At 45.0% G+C, this 20,000-nt stretch overlaps 1 protein-coding gene across 8 annotated transcripts in view; it reads right to left on the bottom strand.

The window, feature by feature from the left end:
• LOC119596940 (activating transcription factor 7-interacting protein 1-like) overlaps nucleotides 1-20,000 on the bottom strand; it is a 48,978-nt gene that overhangs the window by 14,177 nt on the left and 14,801 nt on the right. For 5 of the 8 annotated variants that reach the window (XM_037946322.1, XM_037946325.1, XM_037946323.1 and 2 more), the window contains exons 3-6: nucleotides 18,720-19,076; nucleotides 16,952-17,092; nucleotides 16,686-16,805; nucleotides 16,364-16,543 (exon numbers count right to left, since the gene is read on the bottom strand). In XM_037946322.1, the coding sequence (XP_037802250.1) occupies nucleotides 16,364-16,543; nucleotides 16,686-16,805; nucleotides 16,952-17,092; nucleotides 18,720-19,076 (798 nt within the window). The remainder of the gene's footprint in view (nucleotides 1-16,363; nucleotides 16,544-16,685; nucleotides 16,806-16,951; nucleotides 17,093-18,719; nucleotides 19,077-20,000) is intronic. The other 3 variants (XM_037946327.1, XM_037946326.1, XM_037946328.1) reach the window with 1 other exon arrangement.

Genomic DNA, 20,000 nt, shown 5'->3' with positions numbered 1-20,000 from the left:
CTGAGATGCCTTACATTTTCAGTAAATTCAGTAAATCGTATTGGCCCTTTGAGTGGTCTATTTAAGGGAATTAGCCTTTTTGAGTTAATCTTAATTTTTTCAGAGCTAGAGATTTGGTCTGTTTTCCCTTTTGTTCTCATATGCTAAGTATGTTGCATCTCAATTTTCCCCCATTCTGAAGGTTTAAAACTCACTAAATATATATAAATAAAATGTGAAACAACATACTGCCCAAAACAATTTATCTGATAGTATTCTGCACTTTTGACCTGTATAAAGCTCAGAGATGTTTTTGCTTGCATTTGAATAAGAAGAGGTAAAGTTAGTACTCGCACGATCAGACTAATTAATTCATCATTATTTTGCAACTGGCTTAAAGTAAGGATTTTTGTGTGGATTTACATATTAAACGTAAGCCTTTCCCACCTAGTGCACACCAACCATTGGCTCTAACACTCCAGCATGCTGGAGATGCCAAATATTACCAACCAATATATATATATACTATTTTTATATTATATATTATTATTTCTATATATAAAATTTATATTATATATGTATATATATATATATCATATATATTATTTATTTTATATATAGTATTAATATAATATAATATTTATATGTATGTAATTATATCATCATAATCATCAAGGGGCTAAACGCCGACGGGGGCGCATGGCCGGCATCCAAACCCTTTGCTCTCCAGCCACAGGATCCCTCGAGGCGAGTCTCCAGGATCAGGGCCCCATCTTAGTTCCTCGCGACGGTCTCTTTCGAGCTGCCCAAGCCATGGATCTCCTAGGACGCCCACAGGTCTCCCCTCCACCAGGGTTGTCTCATAGAGAGACAACCTGGTGGGCAGGGTCGTCCATAGGGAGGCGAGCTAGGTGGCCATATAGCCTGATTTTGGCGACCCGGATTATTGAATTTAAAGGTCCTATGCGTTTTCACGGTGTAACGGCCGGTGGACCGGGGTCCTGCCACTGTACCCCATAAATCCCCGGCGAAGGGACTTGTTACAAAAGGCATCTAGGCGAGAACCCCAAAGGGCAGGATAGCGTCCAGGTTTCGCTTCCATAGAGCAAAACGGAAGTATCAAGGCCTTGAAGACACGCAGCTTGGTCCTTCTGCATAGGTACCGACTTTCTCCAAACGCTCTTGTTGATCGAGTTCATTGGCTCCTGTTGCCAGACCAATCCGTCTATTTGCCCTTCCTGGTCTGACAACCCAGAGATATGGACTACGCTACCAAGGTATGTAAAACTTTCTGTGACTTCAACGTCCTCCGCCGCAAGCATGGATCGACTGAACGGGTTCCCCTAACGGGCCCCCCAAAGTCTTGATCTTGGTCTTGGTCAGGAGACCTCGGGGGCCCTAGGGGCTTTTTCGCCTCATTGCTAAATGCATCAAGAAGCCCGCCACAAGTGACCCCAAAGGACTTTAGATAGGATGGCAACATCGTCGGCAAAGTCAGGTCCGAGACCTTAATATTGCCTAGTGTTGCTCCGCACTGCTTTGGCTAGTAGCTCTGCCCATTATCCAGTCCATACAAATGTTGAAAAGTGTGGGGTGCAAGGACACCAGCCTTGCCCCACCCCTGAATTAACAGGGAAGAATTCGACATAAACCCCCACCAAACTTTACAGCACTTTCGTACCAGTTAGAGGCTTGCTATCAGGGCCCAATTTAAACTGTTTTCGGAATTCCCCTGAGCCTCAGGATCTCCCCTAGCGATTCCCGATGCACCGAGTCAAACGCCTTCTTGAGGTCGATGTAAACTCACGACAGCGTTCCACAATTACTCGAAGCGCTAGTATACGGTCTATTGTGGACTTGCCAGGAGTAAATCCAGACTGCTCCGGTCTCTGGTGCCTCAGTAGGTGGGTTGTGGATCCGTTTCAGAAGAATGTGAGCGAGAACCTTGCCTGGTATGCTGAGCAGTGTATTGCCACGGGAGTTTCTCAGTCCCATCGATCCTTTTTCCCCTTCCAGAGAGGGATGACCACCCCCCCCTCAGGGAGGTCAGGGGGGAAAGGTACCAGGCTGCCAAATGGCAGTCAGGACTGTAGCAGGCCCTGAGCCATAGTTCACCCCCAGCCTTTAGCAATTCAGCAGGGATATCACATATGCCTGCAGCTTTCCCACTCTTCAGCTTTGGAAATCGCCAGCCTAACCTCTGTTAGGGTAGGAGGTTCCTCGCTGATGGGTGGGTCCGGCAAAAGGCCTGAGCATCGCTTGCATCCAAGCTAACTGTTGGGGGTCCACCTGGGACAAAAACTGGGTTTAAAATACTCAGCCCAACGTTCACGAACCCCAAACATGATCTGAGATGATCCTCCATCCGCTGATCGGACTGCAGTCATCTGTGAGGAGGGCTTAGGGTTTTAGTTTTCTCAGGGCTTGGTAGGCAGGGCGAAGGTCATTTACCAAGAAATGGCCTTCGACCTCCTCAGCAAGATTCCTGATGAACTGTTCTCCTTGTCCCTTCTCAGCAGTGTCCGAGCCCTACGCACCATGGAACGACGCAAAAACTTGATTCCCATTCACCGAGCCTTGCGACACGCTTTAGTGGCCTCTAATGTCTCCAGGGAGATGGTATTCTCCTTGTCCTTGGGCGTACGCCAATGGACTCCTGAGCTGCTTCGAGTGTTACCGCTTGAAGGACTCCCATAGAGCAACCCGGATCCGTCAGGTTTGCTGGTTTCTGAGAGTCGGGTCAGAGACCTGCCGTGGCGAACCCACGGGCACCTCCTCCTCCTTAGTCTGTCCAAGTGAAAAAACCTTAGGGTGGCCCTGGAGGACGGGGAGTCTTGAAAATGGACCCCCTAGGGTAGCCACAACCAGCCTATTTGGGCGGTGCCACAGAACTCAGCAAACTCCGGTAAACCCTGCAGATTTGGAGGATCCTCCATCGCGTGCTGACAAGAATGTGGTCGATCCCCCTTGGCCACATTACCCGTATCGCTGTACCAAGTCCAGCGATGCGAGTTGGAGCGCTGGTACCAGGAGCCAGAGATCCTCATTTTCTGGGACCTAGCAAAGTCCCGGAGAAGGGGCTATTCTCGCTGCTGGGATCAGCTCCCGAGCCATGGGGCCGACAGACATCTCGTAGCCAGCTCGGTCACAGCCGGATACCGCATTGAAGTCGCCCAGAACAATGCGAAAGTCTCCGCCGGGGGCAAACGCTGCCACAGATGCAAGTTTGGCGTAGAACGCCCCTTTCACATTGGTTTTATGTACATCGGGAGGTGCGTAACAGCAATAAGGGGACAAGAAGCCAAAAGCATGCTTCAGTCTCAATGCCATGATCGCTCATCAACCGGTGTCACCTTCGACTACCGCAGGCTGAAGTCGACTGGAGATGGGGTATGGCTACACCCTGGAGGTGGTGACCATCCGCTGGGCGGCCCGCCAGTAGTAGGTGTAACCACCCACCTGATCGTGCCGCTACCAGGTCTTTTTTCCACCTCTGAGAGGGCAGCCACCTCAACTCCCAGTCGCTTCAATTTTTCCCCCGCGATAGCAGAGGTACCGCTCATTCCTGCCGCAAGACCGGATTGTTCCAAGCGCCTACCCGGAAAGCACGCCTGAGGTTAAGCCTCAGGTGGTCACTCCGGGTGCACGCCACCATATATATATAATGTATATATATATATATATATATATATATATATATATATATATATATATATATATATATATATATATATATATATATGTATGTATGTATGTATGCATGTATGTATGTGTGTCTGTGTGGTGTGTGTGTGTGTGTGTGTGTGTGTGTGTGTGTGTGTGTGTGTGTGTGTGTGTGTGTGTGTGTGTGTGTGTGTGTGTGTGCGTGCGTGCGTGCGTGCGTGCGCGTGCGTGTGCGTGCGTGTGGCGTGCGTGTGCGGTGTGCGTGTGTGTGTGTATATATACATAAATATATATAATATATATATATATATATATATATATATATATATATATAATATATATATATATATAAGTATATATATATATATATATCATGTATATATTATGTATATATTATGTATATATTATGTATAATATATATATATATATAAAATATATAAAATATATATATAATATATATAATATTGTTACGCCGGTCCGCCTCGTCTCTCTGCCACCAACACAAGGCAGGCTAGGCAGACGGCGTGTTATATACAGGTTCGTGAACACTGAACAGCTCCAAGAGGCACCAAGCACCACAGCGTCCCAGAACACCACGAGGGGAAACGCCAAGTGGCGAGGCAGGGCACGAAATAAACACACGATGACAGTCTTTCCTTTATTTACACAAGTTATTTACCCGTACACTTTTCTATAAGCACAATACAAGGGTAAACACTGCACGATACAGCTTATAACAGGGCAACACAAAAGTATATCAGGTCACAAGGGCACACACGAGGTCTTCACAGGAGCAGCACCCAACACCGTCTCCTGGCTTATTCCTCTGCTCCTCCGCTCACAGCCAGTTGCGACATGTTTGCCCAGGATCCTTTTCATGTTAACACATGTTTCGCACAGAGACAAAGACCCACTGGCGTAGCACTATCCCCCCCTATCAAGCAGATGACCCGTCTGCTCTGACATATCTAAACCTGAAACAAACTACAGAAAATTTAAATAAAATTAGTCCTCAGGAACACAAAAATCTTTCATCCAGCGCGGATTTCTTCGCTCTCGCTGGGGTCGCTCTGGAGGAGGTGTGGGCGGCGGTAGATTGGCAGTGGCACCCTGAGGGGTATCTCCTGCCCCAAGACCTGGCTCATGGTCACCATTGACGTCTGTTGCATCGCCCTCACCGTCCCCAAATGCTCGTGCTCATCACGGTCAGCGTCTGCCAAGTTCCTCATCGCCGCTAATGGGCTAACGTATTCTTTTTCACCATGGCCCCAGGAGTAGCTTCCGGCCCATAAGTAACGTCATAGCCGAGTGCGCCAAAGTCTCGAGGAATCAGGCACAGGCCCCCCCACCAACCAACTCCTCGATCCCCGAACGGACTACTTCTGGATGATCCACTTCCTCACAAGGCCCCAGCTTTGCCACCAGCTGGCACCTTCAGGTCCTATGAAGAAGTTAGCTCCAACACTGTAAACTAACCCCGCCCCTGGTTAACAAGGCTTTACCGCCAACCGCTACGCCATCAGCCAGCTGCAGGTTTTGAATGGGCTTCCAGAGGCCCTCTCTCCACGATACACTCTTGGACAGTCGACACCGGATTCTCGACTCTTCCCTGGGTGGCAAGTGCAGTCGCTCCGCCTTAAACTACCTCTTGCACAGCCAACTCTGGAAGCAAGGGCAACATCTTCACCGGCACTCTACCAGCTTCCGCCAAGGTGAAACGCCTTACTCTGGCCGTCACATTAGTCAAGTGCCCAGCAAGCAAGTTTGCTCGTATAGATCGAGCCACATAAACCGGCAGGCCGCTGCATCGTGCTTGCCCATGCCTATACGGAGCCTCCACTTGGCTCCTTGAGCTGCACACAATGCCCCTGGACACCCACACAGTCTCTGTGGTGCATGCTGGAAGTTGCATAGTGGCCCACCTATCATGCGCACTGGGTCTTCTCAGCCCCAGTGGTCCACTCGTCAGGCAGCATGCTTCCCCATTACTGGAGCCTTCCACCTTGACATCGTGTGGGTTGGTCGGACTGGCAGCCTACCCAAGCGGGGGCACCGGGAAAAACGCGACGGGCGGGTTTCGGCCCCCTTCTCCAGGCTGTCCGCAGGTTTTCCTCCTTTATAAAACTTCCTTAGCCTTAAAGGCAGTGCACCTCGGATGGTGACCAACATGCCACAGTCTGTGCACTGCTGGAAGGCGATTAGAATCGTCCATTTGAAGAGGGACGTGTTCTCCGCTCCCTCCGACCAAAGACTACGTCTGTGCCCTTCTCACCGCAGCGCCAACAGCAAGCCTTGGAAAGTGCTCGGGCTCACCGTCCTCAATGATTACCTTCTCCACTTTAGCCTTCCGGCCCCGGAGGTCACGGCGGGGCTGGAGCAGCTGGCCCTAGGCCGCTGGCTGCCTTCAGGAAGGCCTCGGAAAACTTCCAAGGCCCTCAGCCTCAGCGGCCACCTGCAAGTCCTCAGGGTAGTGCCTGGTTGACGTCGATTTGCCAGCTGCTGGTCCAGCAAAGCATCAACACAAGAAAATCGCAGGCCAGACCCACGATCATCTCTTCTGGCAGCCCAGGGTACGACCTCCACCAGCGCCCTTCGACATCCTGCAGCCACGCTGGGACAGTGGATCGCCTTCTCAGTCCTCAGAGTCTGCTTCTTCAAGTGGGCCCCAATATACTCGGCCGTGCCTGATGTGGCTGCTCCGAAACAGCGTTTCAAAGCCTCGCCACGCCTGGTGTTAAAGAAGCATGTTGATGGCGCAGATGAACCAGCACATCTCCACCGCGGGGCCCCTTAGCGCTTTACCAGTTGCAGGGCCTTCTCTTCCTGGCCCAGGCCTTGGGCAGATGGCCACCATTTAAATTGGGCGGACATTATGCCTCCCAGGCCACCCTTTCCCGTTCGTACTCAAGCTGGCTTACGCCTCACAGGGATGTTTGGAGGCCGATGGGGCGGCAGGGTGGAGAACGCGTGCCGTGAACTAAACACGCCCGGGGGGGGAGCGAAGGGGTGAGGGATGGCGAACGAGGCGGGTATGACCGGGTCCGAGTTTGCCGCCACCTAGACCCAAGGGAAGCGGTTTGCGATGGGTCCCCCGCCTTGCTTGCAGCGACCCACTGGCTCGACACGGACGCTGCGAGGCCCTAGGGGTTTCACTGCCACGGCCCCAGGCAGACCCCAATAAATCGACCTCTGGCATCTGTTGGCCAGAACCTCGTCTGCTTTCTCTTGCTTGCAGAAAGTTAACCTCGTGATGCCGCCTTTCGTTCTCCATTCACTTCCTCCTCAGGGCCTTGAAACCTGGCCCTTCAGAGTCTGACCTCCTCCATCAGTTCACTCTTCACGCTGTTGCAGGCCTGTCGGTATACTCGCTGAGTTTCATCTTCACAGATGCGAGATTGCTCTGTAGCACCTCAACAAGGTTGGCAGAACTTGGTCACCTCTGCCTTCCTTGCCGTGCCTCTCGACGAGATGGTGCACCTGCTCGCGTGCCCTCTGTGCCTGACTCTCTGCCCTTTGTGCCATCTTTCTCCCCACCGGCCAGAGCATGGCAGTATCAGGTCCATCTGTGCTCGGCTTCACCGCAGCTCGTGCCTGCCTCAGTCATAGCCTCTATACCTCATGGTGCCCGCCATCTATTGGACTACATGCTAAATTCGGCGCTGATTTCGTCACTGATCAAAATATCATCAAATCCCACTTCCTGACACCAATTTGTTATAGCCGGTCCGCCTCGTCTCTCTGCCACAACACAAGGGAGGCTAGCAAGACGGCGTGTTATATACAGGGTCGTGAACACAACAGCTCCAAGAGGCCCAAAGCACCACAGCGTCCCAGAACACCACGAGGGGAAACGCCAAGTCGCGAGGCAGCAGGGCACGAAATGGTAAACACACGATGACAGTCTTTCCTTTATTTACACACACAGTTATTTACCCGTTACACTTTTCTATAAGCACAATACAGGGGGAAAACACTGCACGATACAGAATGTTAAACAGGGGCAACACCAAAAGTATAATCAGGTCACAGGGCACACCGAGGTCTTCACAGGAGCAGCACCCAACACCGTCTCCTGGCTTGTTCCTCTTGCTTCCTCCGCCACAGCCAGTCTGCGACATGTTGCCCAGGAGCCTTTTCATGTTAACACATGTTTCGCACAGAGACAAAGACCCACTGGCGTAGCAATATATATATAATATATGTGTGTGTGTGTGTGTGTGTGTGTGTGTGTGCGCGCGCTTCATGCACAAGGTGATATGAAGCGATGGTGTGGCGCATGGTAACATGAAGCGATGGTGTGGTAGCCTAGATAGTGTTAAGTGCTAGCATGCCTTCTTGCCTGCAGCTTCCACCACTGCCTAACTCAGTGCAAAAAAAGGGAGCAGCTTTTCTTGCGTTAAGTCTCCCCTGCCAGGTTCACAGCTTCTCCATCATCAAGACTAGTCTGCACAGTGCCTCCTCGTGGCCACCCATGGGTAACTGGGCACCTTGTGGTCCCTAGGCTAAACTGTGGGGGATCTCGGAGCAGCCAGGAGGCCCCAGAGTATGGGCATGGCCCACCGGCGTAGTGGACACGCTCGGCTCAGTACCAACTCCAGCCCCTAGCCACCTGGAATGGGGGGTCAGGGGAGGTGGGCCTTGCTAGTCCCCTCCCCCGACAAGACCACTGGCAATGTCAAGATAACATGGAATATGTGGGGGGAAGGGTGTTGTCCTCCCACCCCAACAAGTAAGGTGGGCTGTGGGTCCCGCTGGGAGGGCAAATGTCGGGTACATTGGAATAAGAGTTACTCGTCCCGTTGGCAGGCGCCAACCCACCATAAAGCTGGTGGGGCAAAGCCCTCAGGAACCCCACGGCGGATGGGCGGTACCACAGCCTGCCGCCCCCCTTTTTTTGGGGGCTGTGTGGGCGGGAAGGCAGAGGTCCGTGCCCCCAAGTGCCCGGGTACGGCACATCAGTGTGGGTGGGTCACCTACTACTGTCGGCTGCAGCGATGGTCACCATCTCCGGTGTCCCCATAGCTTCTCCATCGACTTCAGCCCTTGGTAGTTCGGTGCCCGTTGATGAGCGTTTTGGGCATTGAGACTGAAGGATGCTTTTGGCTATGTCCTTATTTCTGTATATGCTCCTCCCGATTATAAAAAACTGATATAAGAGATGTTCTACCCAAACTCGCATCTGGGGCAACAATTGCCCCCCCAAAAATATTCACATTTTTCTGGGTGACTTCAATCTTATCCGGCTGTGACCGACGGGCTACGGATGTTGTCGCCCCCGGGGGCCGGGGCTGATCCCACACGGAATAGCCTCCTTCTCCGGGATTTTACTAGGTCCAGAAAATGAGGATCTCGGGCTCCTGTACCAGCGCTCCAACCCATATGGGGACAGGTACACCGATCCGAAAAGGGCCGGGGAGATCGCCCAACATTCTTGTTAGCATGCGAGGAGGATCCCCCAAAACTGCAGGGTTTTACCGGAGTGCCGAGTTCTGTAGCACGCCTGGCGGTTTGGGGCTCCCCTAGGGGTCCCTTAAAAAGACTCCCGTCCCTCCAGTGCCCCCAAGGTGTTTCACCAGGACGCAAGGGAGGAGTGTGCCCATGGTTAAACAGGGCAGTCTCTCCATTCGCAAAACTAAAAACCTGACGGCCCCAGTTGCCTGTGGGACCCTTTCAAGCACGTAACCTCGAAGCAGGTCCGAGTCCTTGGCGTAATCCCAAGGCAGGCAAATTTCATTCCCTGGAGACATTAACCCACTGAACAAGGCTCGGCGAAGGGGAAATCAATCTTGCTTTTTTTCCATGGTCGTGGGGCTCACACTGCTGAAAGGGAAAAGCAACTTTTCATCGGTCTTGCTAGGGGGTTTTTAAAGGGCATTTCTTTGGTAATGACCTTCCCCCTGCTTACCAAGACCTAAAAAACTAACTCTAAGCCCCCCTCTAAGACTCAGTCCGATCATGGTGAACGGACATCTCAGATCATTGGGGGTTCGTGAACGTTGGGCTGGTATTTTGAACTTTGTACCATAACCCTTTAACATTAGCTTGGATAAACGATGTCTCTGCCTGTGCCGGACCCCCCACCCAAAGGGAAACCCTCCTACCCTAACAGGGGTTGGGGATGGCATTTCCAAGCTAAAGATGGGAAGCTGCAGGCTATGTGATTCCCTGCTGAACTGCAAAAGGCGGGGGTGAACCAGGGCTCGGGGCCTGCATACAGTCCTGACTGCCACTGGCACCGGGTCCCTTTCCCCCGACCGCGAGGGGCAGGGGACCCTCCTAAAGGGGGAAAGGGGATCTTTGGGGATTGTAGCAACTACCGTGGCATTCACGTCACATACCGGGAACTTCTCACCCACTTTTTTCTAAACGAATCCGCAACCACCACTGGCATCAAGACTGGACAGTCTGGTTTTTATTCCTGCAAGTCCAAAATAGACCTATACTCCTTCGAGTATTGTAAAACCCGTCATATTTTGGTCAGGGTTTGCTGTGCTTGGGGAACCACATGGGGAATCCTAATCGGGAATCCGACACGATTAGGCCTAAAGAAAGCCTTTAACTGGTACTGAAATGCTGTAGGTGGGGGGTATGTCAAACTTTCCCCTGTTAATTCAGGGGTGGGCAAGCTGTGTCCTTGCCCCAAACACTTTTCAACCCCTTATGGTTGGAAAATGGGCAAAGCTACTACCAAGTCAATGTGGAGGCAATATCAAGGGCTCAGACCTTGACTTTGCCCACAATGTTGCCATCCTTCTGAGTCCCTTGGAATCACGGGGGCAGCTCTTTTTGCATTTTGCATGAGGGGAAACCCTAGGCCTAGAGGTCTCCTGGACCAAGACCAATTTAGGACTTTTGGGGCCCGTTGGGGGGAACCCCTTCATCGATCCAGTTTGCGGCGAGGACTTGAAATTCAGAAAGTTTTACATACCTTGTACGTGGTCCATATCTCTGGTTTTCATACCAAGAGTCAGTAACGGGTTGGTCTGGGAACAGACCATGCACTCGATCAAAAAGACATTTTAAAATGTAGTACCTATGCAAAGGAAAGCTTGCGGTCTTTAAAAGGGCCTTTAACGCCAGTTTTGCTCTTGGAAGTGAAACCGGACACTACCAGGTCCTTGAGTCTCGCCCTTTATCCTTTTGTAACAAATCCCTTCGCCAGATCAGGGGGGACAGTTGGCGGGGCCACGTGTCCAACCGGGGGTTACACTAACGGCATAGGGCCTTTTACTTGCATAATCCGGTATCGCCAACTCAGCTTATGGGCCCCCTAGCTCTCTTCCTGTGGATACCCTGCCCATCAGATTTCTCTCTATGAGACAAACCTGGGTGGGGAGACCCGTGGGGCACCCGGAGACTCGCCCCGAGGGATCCCATGGGTGGAATGAAAGGTGGATGCGCCATGCCCCCCTCGGGGTTTCCCCCCCTTGGGTGGTGGTGGTGGTGGGGGTGGGGGTGGTGGGGGTGGTGGGGGTGGTGGTGGTGGTGTGGTGGGGGGGTGGTGTGGGGTGGTGGGGGTGGTGGTGGGGGTGGGGGTGGGGGTGGTTGGTGGTGGGGTGGTGGTGGGGGGGGGGTGGGGGTGTGTATAAAATATATAAATATATATAATTATATAAATTTTATATATATATTATATATATATTTTTATATTATATACTGATTATAATTATTATATATATATTTATAAAAATTTATAATATATATATATTTATTATATATATATATATATATATTTTTTATATTATTTTAATTTTATATATTAAATATATAAATATAAAAATAATATATATATTTATTAATTAATATTCATATATTAAAATTTTAAAATTTTTATAATATATATTATATATATAAATATTATATATATATATCAGAATTTAAAATATATATATATTATATTAACAATTATAATATATATATATATATATATATATATATATATATATATATATATATATATATATATATATATAAAATATATATATATATATATATATATATATATATATATATATATATATATATATATATATATGTATGTATGTATATATGTATATATATTTTTTTTCCTTTTTTTCCCATTACAAGTAGATTTTATTAGAGATGTATATAAACTTGAATTTACTATATTTACAGACAACATAATGAAAAGGGGTTTTGATTATATGTTCAGGAAGCTTATCTCTGTACAACAGGGAGTGGGTTAAAACTCTGTTATGCAGTTTTGTTATTGTTTGGGATGCAATATTCATATATATGTGTATATATATATATATATATATATATATATATATATATATATATATATATATATATATATATATATATATATATATATATATGCTTCTTCAACCCAAAATTTATCCAAAAATGCTTTCAATCAGAGGGCCAATTTTATTTTATTTTATCATTATATTTTTTATATAGTCCCCTTAACCCATTCAGGCCAGGTGACATCCTATCATGTACTGTGAGATATTCACTCATGCAGGATGATGTCTCCTGGTGGCTGGGATGATACCTTGTGCTCCTCAGCTATGTTAGACTTTACCCAAATTTGTATGAATAATGAATGACTGTTTTCAATTGTTTTGTAGATTCTAGGTATTGAATTTGCTGTCTATAACTGAGAGAGGTTAATGTAACTTGAACATGCTAACAATATTTTGGATTATGTAAATTACATAACAGACAAAAAGAACAAGACCTAATATCTTACCCTGTGGGATTCCACTGAAAACAGGGGACCATTTAGAAAAACACCATGTACACATTTTGCCAGAGTGATGAGTTTCCTAGGCCTGATCCTTTTACTGTACTAGACATTGCGTTGGATGTAGGTGACTCCATTGCTCATATTCAGGGACACTTCAGATACCTGAAACGGAGAGCTGGACTGACCTCTGATGCCCGTCAGCTAATCACCATTAGGTTGTGTTGACGGTGACTGGCTGACGAGCACGAGACACTAGTCCAGCTTTCTGGTATCCAAATTGTCTCTGAATATGATCACATCCCAACTTTAGCTAAAAAACTGTTTGAGATATTGTTAGTCCAGTATGATTTCTAGAAATAATTCATGAATTTTGTATCAACTTCTCAGATGCTACATTAACAACACTGTTTTTAATCACTGTGAACCTTAACATCTCACAGACCAAGAGTTAACTACTGCACAATGCTATTCATTAGCCAGGAAATCTCTTATTCAGAATATGGTGAAGTGGGGAATGTGAATTGGGTAAGGTATTAACCAAAGCACTGTCTTTTCATCTCATGTCGATGGGTATGGTTATAGACATCATAGGGAAATTTGGAACCATGACTTTGACACCAGTTACCTATATAATGAGCAGTTTCCTAATTCTTTTACAAATTTTTAAATTCTGTTGACTGTCTGTCATGTAGGAATTCCTTGATATTGGAAAGAAGAAAGAAAAGATACTCTTTTTGATGTCACATCTAGTTGTTTTGCTTTCATTACATGACTTGTTGATAATCATATGACGTGACCTGATGTTCTAAAAAGTGACGTGACATGATTGACAGGAAAATTGTATATAAGGTTAAGCAGAGGCCAACTAATTACTTGCCAGCCTGATCTCTACACAGAATGTCACAAAAGTTATCCACTGCATGCTCTCATAAGCACAAGGAATTCACTTGCCATCCGCTTCCTAAATTTCAAGGAGATGGTAGATGATCCTCAACCTTCAACCCTAAGGGATGTTTCTTGCCTGAGGAATACTCCTGAACCACTTCTGTATCTATACTGTCACTCCTCCGACGAGGATGTCGATAAAGATAAAATTGGTGACAAATGAAGCTATCAAAGACTAGTGGTCTTTCTGGGAGGACTTCTACCTTTCTTTGATTCATAAAGGGCAACAAATCACTCCTTTGACATACTGCCTTGTGTTTCTGTACAGCTTTACTATTTTACTGAGAATACATGTTTTTTCTTTCATGTTTGCAGATCTCAATTTACAAGACTGATTCATTGGCAATGGCTCACAGTGGGAGGAATCCAAGTCTGACCCCTATGACTGTAATTCCGAATAGGACATCAACTACATGTCCTTACACAACACATTGATGAACTCGTATAAGTTTCTCACCTCTTACGCCAAGTGTCATTGACATCAGTATGACCTTGGTACTCCCCCTTTGTCTGGAGGAAAAGGGAGAACAGCTTTTTGGCTTCAAAGCCATCCTGGATGAAGCCTCGAGCTCTCTCAATGTTTTAAGCAGTTTTTCACAAAGAAACTGCTGTGGAAGATTGTCAAGGAAATGGACTGATAAACATTTCACCTATTGTTTGTCGCATATTTATTTGTGAAATGATTTGCAGTCTTCTTATCCTCTGGTAAACATATTTTTTTGTAGTCTTTTTACTTTCAATAACAATAATGTCAGCCAATGTCCTCATACACTTTTTCACACATAAAGAGATGGGAGGACACAACGTTTCATGAGCTCCAGTCATACCTCAGACTGTGGTTTCTCATGAGATTGCAGCCAAGTTCCAACATGAGGGAATACTGGCCCTGTGATCCCTTGATGTCTTCAGCTGTGTTTCCAAAGATGATACCAAGGGATCGCTTTGATGTCCTAATGTCAGTGCTACATTTTGCTGTTAATGAGGGGAAGCATGATGCAGGGTGACCAGCTTTGGAAACTGGCTTGTGTTGGATGTACTAGTTTTGTACCGAACAAGACTGTGACCACTGACAGAGCCTTCAGGGTCATCAGGCTCTGTAGTAAAATCTGAGCAAGTGCACAAGGTAGTATAGTACATGAAGGCTAATATAGTACATACAAACAGAAAGAGAATGCCAGCAGACCTACAGGCAAGCCAGGGCAAAACTGACTATCACAGCACAGCAATGGGAATGCTTTGCCTTCAGAGGGTGGTTAAGATGCTGTCCAGCTCTCACTCCAGTGAATCTGTCACCCTGCCTCAGAACCACCAGAGGTCAAAGCCCAAAGTTATTGTTTGTTACATCATCAACATGAAGGGTGCTGACCTGATCTAGAACAAGAAAAAGCATCAAGTGGTATAAGATCTTCCATCAGCTAGATATGGCTCTCATCAAAGTGCTGTTCACTAGGCCCTCAGCGGTAAACTGACCCTGGCTGATTTCAAGAAATATCTGGTGTGGGCTACTTGGAGGCCACCCAGGTGGTTTGTGTTCATCAATCCCATCCTCGGCCACCACATCTGCCTACAGACACATCATACAATTGTTGGAGGCATGCTATCTGCTGGAGACAGGGGAGGAGGAAGGAGACCTGGTCATGTGTTCATAATGTCCTTCATAGGACATATTTTATGTGTATAATAAGCCTCCAAATATAAACAGTGTGAATATTTTCTATAAACTACTTGCCTGAGCAAGCTGAAATTTCCCATGGCCAGTGAAAAGTCCAGCAGCACACAGCAAGCCCTGGTGGGAAGTACTGCACACTGCCTACAGTCCCCAACAGGAGAGCTAGACAGTGATTTTTCACTTATCAATGAGGGTTAAATAGAAGCATCAGAAAACACAATCTTAAACCACTTCGGTCAGCTGTAGCCCAAGAACTAGCTCTTTCTGAGTCATAGATAGTGTGTAGCACAGAAAACAGCCTCCACTGTCATGGCATTTAATAGGTGCCAAGTATAACTTCATCATGGCAAATACAAATGTTAACTTTCATTATCTGATTGCAAGAAAAGAAGGTGAAAAGGGAAAAGGTTAAAACTGGGTAATACCATATCAGTGCATAAATCAATTATCACCTTATAGTACATATATACCTTACTAAAGTTTTTAAAAATTATCAGCAAGCTCCTTATTCAGATTTGAGTGTGCTTATGTTTGAATGCAAAATTAATAATAACAAATTAGAATGCCTATAAAAAATTTCACCACACAACATTGTTTATTCCTATCTAAATATGTCTACTCTTGTATTCAACCTCATTTTGGTTTTCCACATAACAATGTCCGAAAACTACTTGACATTCTCTAAATAACTGTTGTTAGAATTCTCTTTCATAGTGGGGTCTACTCAATGTTCCCAAGTCGTTGGCTAGGTTAGACTAAGGGTAAGGCTAGGCTACTGTGGATGAAGTTCGGTTACGTTAGGCTATGTTAGGCTACACTAAGTATAGTTAGGTTCTGTGAGGTAAGATATGACCAGGTAGGATAGGTAAGATTAGATTGGGATTATGCTGATGAAAGTCTAGAGACTTCTTTAAACTGGATATACACCATTGTGCCAAAAAGTTCACTTTACATAAGTGTATGGCTGGCTCATGTTTTATCCTTTAGTTTGTCTTATATTTGTTGGGGGGAAAAAATGCTTTTGCAAATAACAAGCTAATGTCTCCTGAGTGTGATTTTTACCATCCCTGGGATATGGGAATGGTAGTAGTTTTGGGCCCCTAGAAGTTGAGATAAAGGTAGAGAGAGGTAGAAAAAAAGAGAGAGAAAGAGAAAGAGAGAGGAAGGGGAGGGGAGGGGGAGGAGGAGGGGGAGGAAAGGAGAAAGGGAAGGAGGGAGGGAGGGAGGGAGGGAGGGAGGGAGAGGGGAGAGAGGGAGAGAGAGGAGAGAGAGAGAGAGAGAGAGAGAGAGAGGGAGGGAGGGAGGGGGGAGAGAGAGAGAGAGAGAGAGAGAGAGAGAGAGAGAGAGAGAGAGAGAGAGAGAGAGAGAGAGAGACTGACTGACTGACTAACCTGCGTATTAAATGTGACATTTGGAGGAGGGATACTTTGTTTTCGAGGATCAGTGCTTTGTACAGTGGTTGGTCTAATTGGACTTGTTGCATTACCCACTCCAACCAGGGCAGAGGCTCTTGGGGCAATAGTCTTAATCACACCCGCACTTCCATTAGCATGTAAAATACCCTTATTAATCTGAAATTTAATATTATATTTTCTAAAACCGTTCATACTCAAATTGGATACAAACTAAGACAACTTTGATGAAAACAAAATATTCAGATTTCATAGCCATCCTATTCTATCAAGACTAACTTAAAACACACAGAAAACATACAATGTGAGGAGATGCTTGTATTCCAACTGATCTTTTGATTCTGATTGGGGCGACATATTGGCCTTTTCTTGCTGCATGTTCAGCTGACAACCGGTTGGTCACTTTCCGAAGATCCTCAACCTGGAATAATTTGTAGCTGGTAAGTCTCTCCAATTTTCAAATTAACTGACAATATAAGCACATTTATAAATATTTCACATTTTCATCTCTTTGTATGCTGAACAATATGAGAGAGAGAAGTGTCATTTTCAATATCAAAAGCTTACCTCTTTGTGAAACTGCGCGGTCTTCTTGCGGTTTGTTTCTAAGGTCGATTCAGATCTTTCACAAAGTTGCTTCAGTTTTCCTAATTCAGTCTGGTATAAGATCTTCTCACTGAAAAGTCTCATTATCATATTCTCAAGATCCTGAGAAAGAAATAACCATAATGAAATTACCTAGACTATATTCATTAAATAATTATATCATATATTCAGAATAAACAGAAAAGCAGAGGTAAAGGGAGAAAGAGTAAAAGTGTTATAATGTATCACATTGCAGCTAACAACAATGGACATTTTATATGTTTATTTGAAACTCTTGAGATGTTCCATTCAGCATACAGGCATCCATAACAATTACTAATGACTGGTGGTAATACTGGACAGAGTTACCAACTTAGCACCATATAGCCCTTTTTATGATTTTGTGTGTGTGTGTGTGTGTGTGTGTGTGTGTGTGTGTGTGTGTGTGTGTGTGTGTGTGTGTGTGTGTGTGTGTGTGTGTGTGTGTGTGTGTGTGTGTGTGTGTGTGTGTGTGTGTGTGTGTGTGTGTGTGTGTGTGTGTGTGTTGTGTGTGTGTGTTGTGTGTGTGTGTGTGTGTGTGTGTGTGTGTGTTGTGTGTGTGTGTGTGTGTGTGTGTGTGTGTGTGTGTGTGTGTGTGTGTGTGTTTTCTTGTCTTAACCCCAGCTTTTGTTATTTCAGTATTAACTAATTCAAACATGTTAAAAAAAATCTGAACATATTCAGCTTGAATGAATTCCCCACTTATACCCCTCCCAATTTCTCACATAGTGACACATCAAAACAGAACTAAAACTATCAACTGATTTTCAAGAATTCTCTATGCTTTATTATTTGAGCAACTGAAAACTATGTTAATATTAGAATACTAATTCTTTAGTTAAATGCCTACCAAGTATCTGATGTGCACAGACTAAGAATGTAGATAACACTTTCAGTTACGTAACAAAAAGGTAGTGTATGATACTAAGCCGATCCACAGGAGGATATCAAGTGCAAAGTGGCCTTACAGGAGTGAATATTCTCAACCAATTTTGATCTGAAGAAAATCAATCTCTTATAAAAATATTTGATAATTGTAAATCAAATAATAATAAACAAAGGATAAATACTAGCTGGAATTACAAAAACAAATTATCATACCAACCATAAGAGGTCCAAGATTGTTATTTTGAGTTCCATTTGTAATTAATACGGCCAAAAAACAGTCCTCAAGCATTTAGCGATGATGGCTCATGAGAAGTAGGGGAAGCCAGATTGTGCTTGAGTGGCCACACATGCTTTCTGTTACTTTCTGATAAATTTCTACTTACAGGACACCCAATAATATGAGGTTGTGGAATGGGAATTACTGTCCCTGGACTAATGGTGAGTGCTTTAGTGTCTATGTGGTCAGTAGTACCTGTTGTTTATAATTTGATGTGCCAAAAATTCTAAATAATTCATAATGCATGTCTTTTCTACCATTTTAATAAAATTGGTATTTTTCTTTAGTTCTAAGGAGTGAATCTAGTCACATCCAAGATGGCAACTCTGGCAGCATAATGAAACAAAAGTGTGTGTATTTATGTATGCCTGTCAGAGAGAGAGAGAGAGAGAGAGAGAGAGAGAGAGAGAGAGAGAGAGAGAGAGAGGGGAGAGAGAGAGAGAGAGAGAGAGAGAGAGAGAGAGAGAGAGAGAGAGAGAGAGAGAGAGAGAGAGAGAGAGAGAGAGAGAGAGAGAGAGAGAGAGAGAGAGAGAGAGACTGACTTACTTTTCTTGAAAGCCTTTGTAGTTTCTTCTTTATATGTTTACTTTCCTTGTCTTGTGCTGGTGCTTTCTCCACAGAGACTGGCGGTAATGTATCCTTATCTTTGTCATTTGGCAATACAGGCAGCACCTCTATGTCTTTGCTAGGTGATGATATTACTTCAACATCATAATTTCTAACATTATTATTTGCAGGAGGCTGTACAGTATGATTTGTTTTGTCGTCATTAAAAAAGGTGTTTGCACTATTAAAAGAATCCGATTTTATGTTATCCAAGTCAGTCTTTCCAGCCTCTTCTAGTTTCTTGGAAGCTTTGTCCAGATGCTGGTTGAATTCTTGAACTGCTATACTAATATCTCCCTGAAATGATACAAATAATCCAATGAAAATTATCATTTCCTTTTAATTACTTTTTGTCATACAAGAGACACATACCCTAACTAGAGTATATCCCTAAAATCAACACTTTATGTATTGCCAACATGCAACTCTGCCTTTAGGACATCATTTATTTCAAATACAACTAACAAATAAGTCACACATTCAATTAGTGATGTCTGCATTTGAAATAAAAACACACCAAACAAAGAAATAATGCCATAATTACTATTTATATTACTGAAAAGAGTGCACAAGTATTGCAGCAGAAAGGAAAACAGAATGTTTGCAATGGACAAGATATTACTCCATATTAAAGAGTAAAATCATTGTTTTGGGAGTCTTGGAGGCTCTCGAGGTACATGTTGACATTTGGGACTGTGCATAAACCAAATGGTGCTGGGTATATGCACTGTCCACTAGTTTTCTTTTTGTGAATTTTGTTTATCCAGAGATGGCTCTACAAGCATTTTGTACCCCAACCTGACCTCAGCTTATTAACTCAATGTCACTAGGAAAATACTGTGCTCAGTTTTTTATTTTTTGTAAAATGTCTCTCCACATAGATGGCTCTGCAAGTGCTTAGCTACAAAGGAGTCAATTAGTACACCTTGTGATCTTACTTGATTTCACCTTTCCTTGAATTTGTGGGATTTTTTTTTTTCCCCTGATGCTATAAATATCAATGGTGTTATTTTTATCATAAACATCATAATTACTATAATGTTACTGACATTAGTAAAAGCAATATAAGATAAGATAAAATATTTTCAAAAATCAAGGAAAAGGGTAAACAGGCGAGACAGGCTCATTGGTGACTTAGTACAAGTCTAGCCATCTATGTGGAAAAAAACATTAATAAAGTAAACTTACATTGGGCATGGTATGTATGTACATGCCATGCTC

The sequence above is a fragment of the Penaeus monodon genome, chromosome 38, assembly GCF_015228065.2.
Source record: "Penaeus monodon isolate SGIC_2016 chromosome 38, NSTDA_Pmon_1, whole genome shotgun sequence".
NCBI classification, from domain to species: Eukaryota; Metazoa; Arthropoda; class Malacostraca; order Decapoda; family Penaeidae; genus Penaeus; species Penaeus monodon.
Note: the sequence above shows the minus strand (reverse complement) of the source record. Positions and strands in the feature narration are given on the sequence as shown.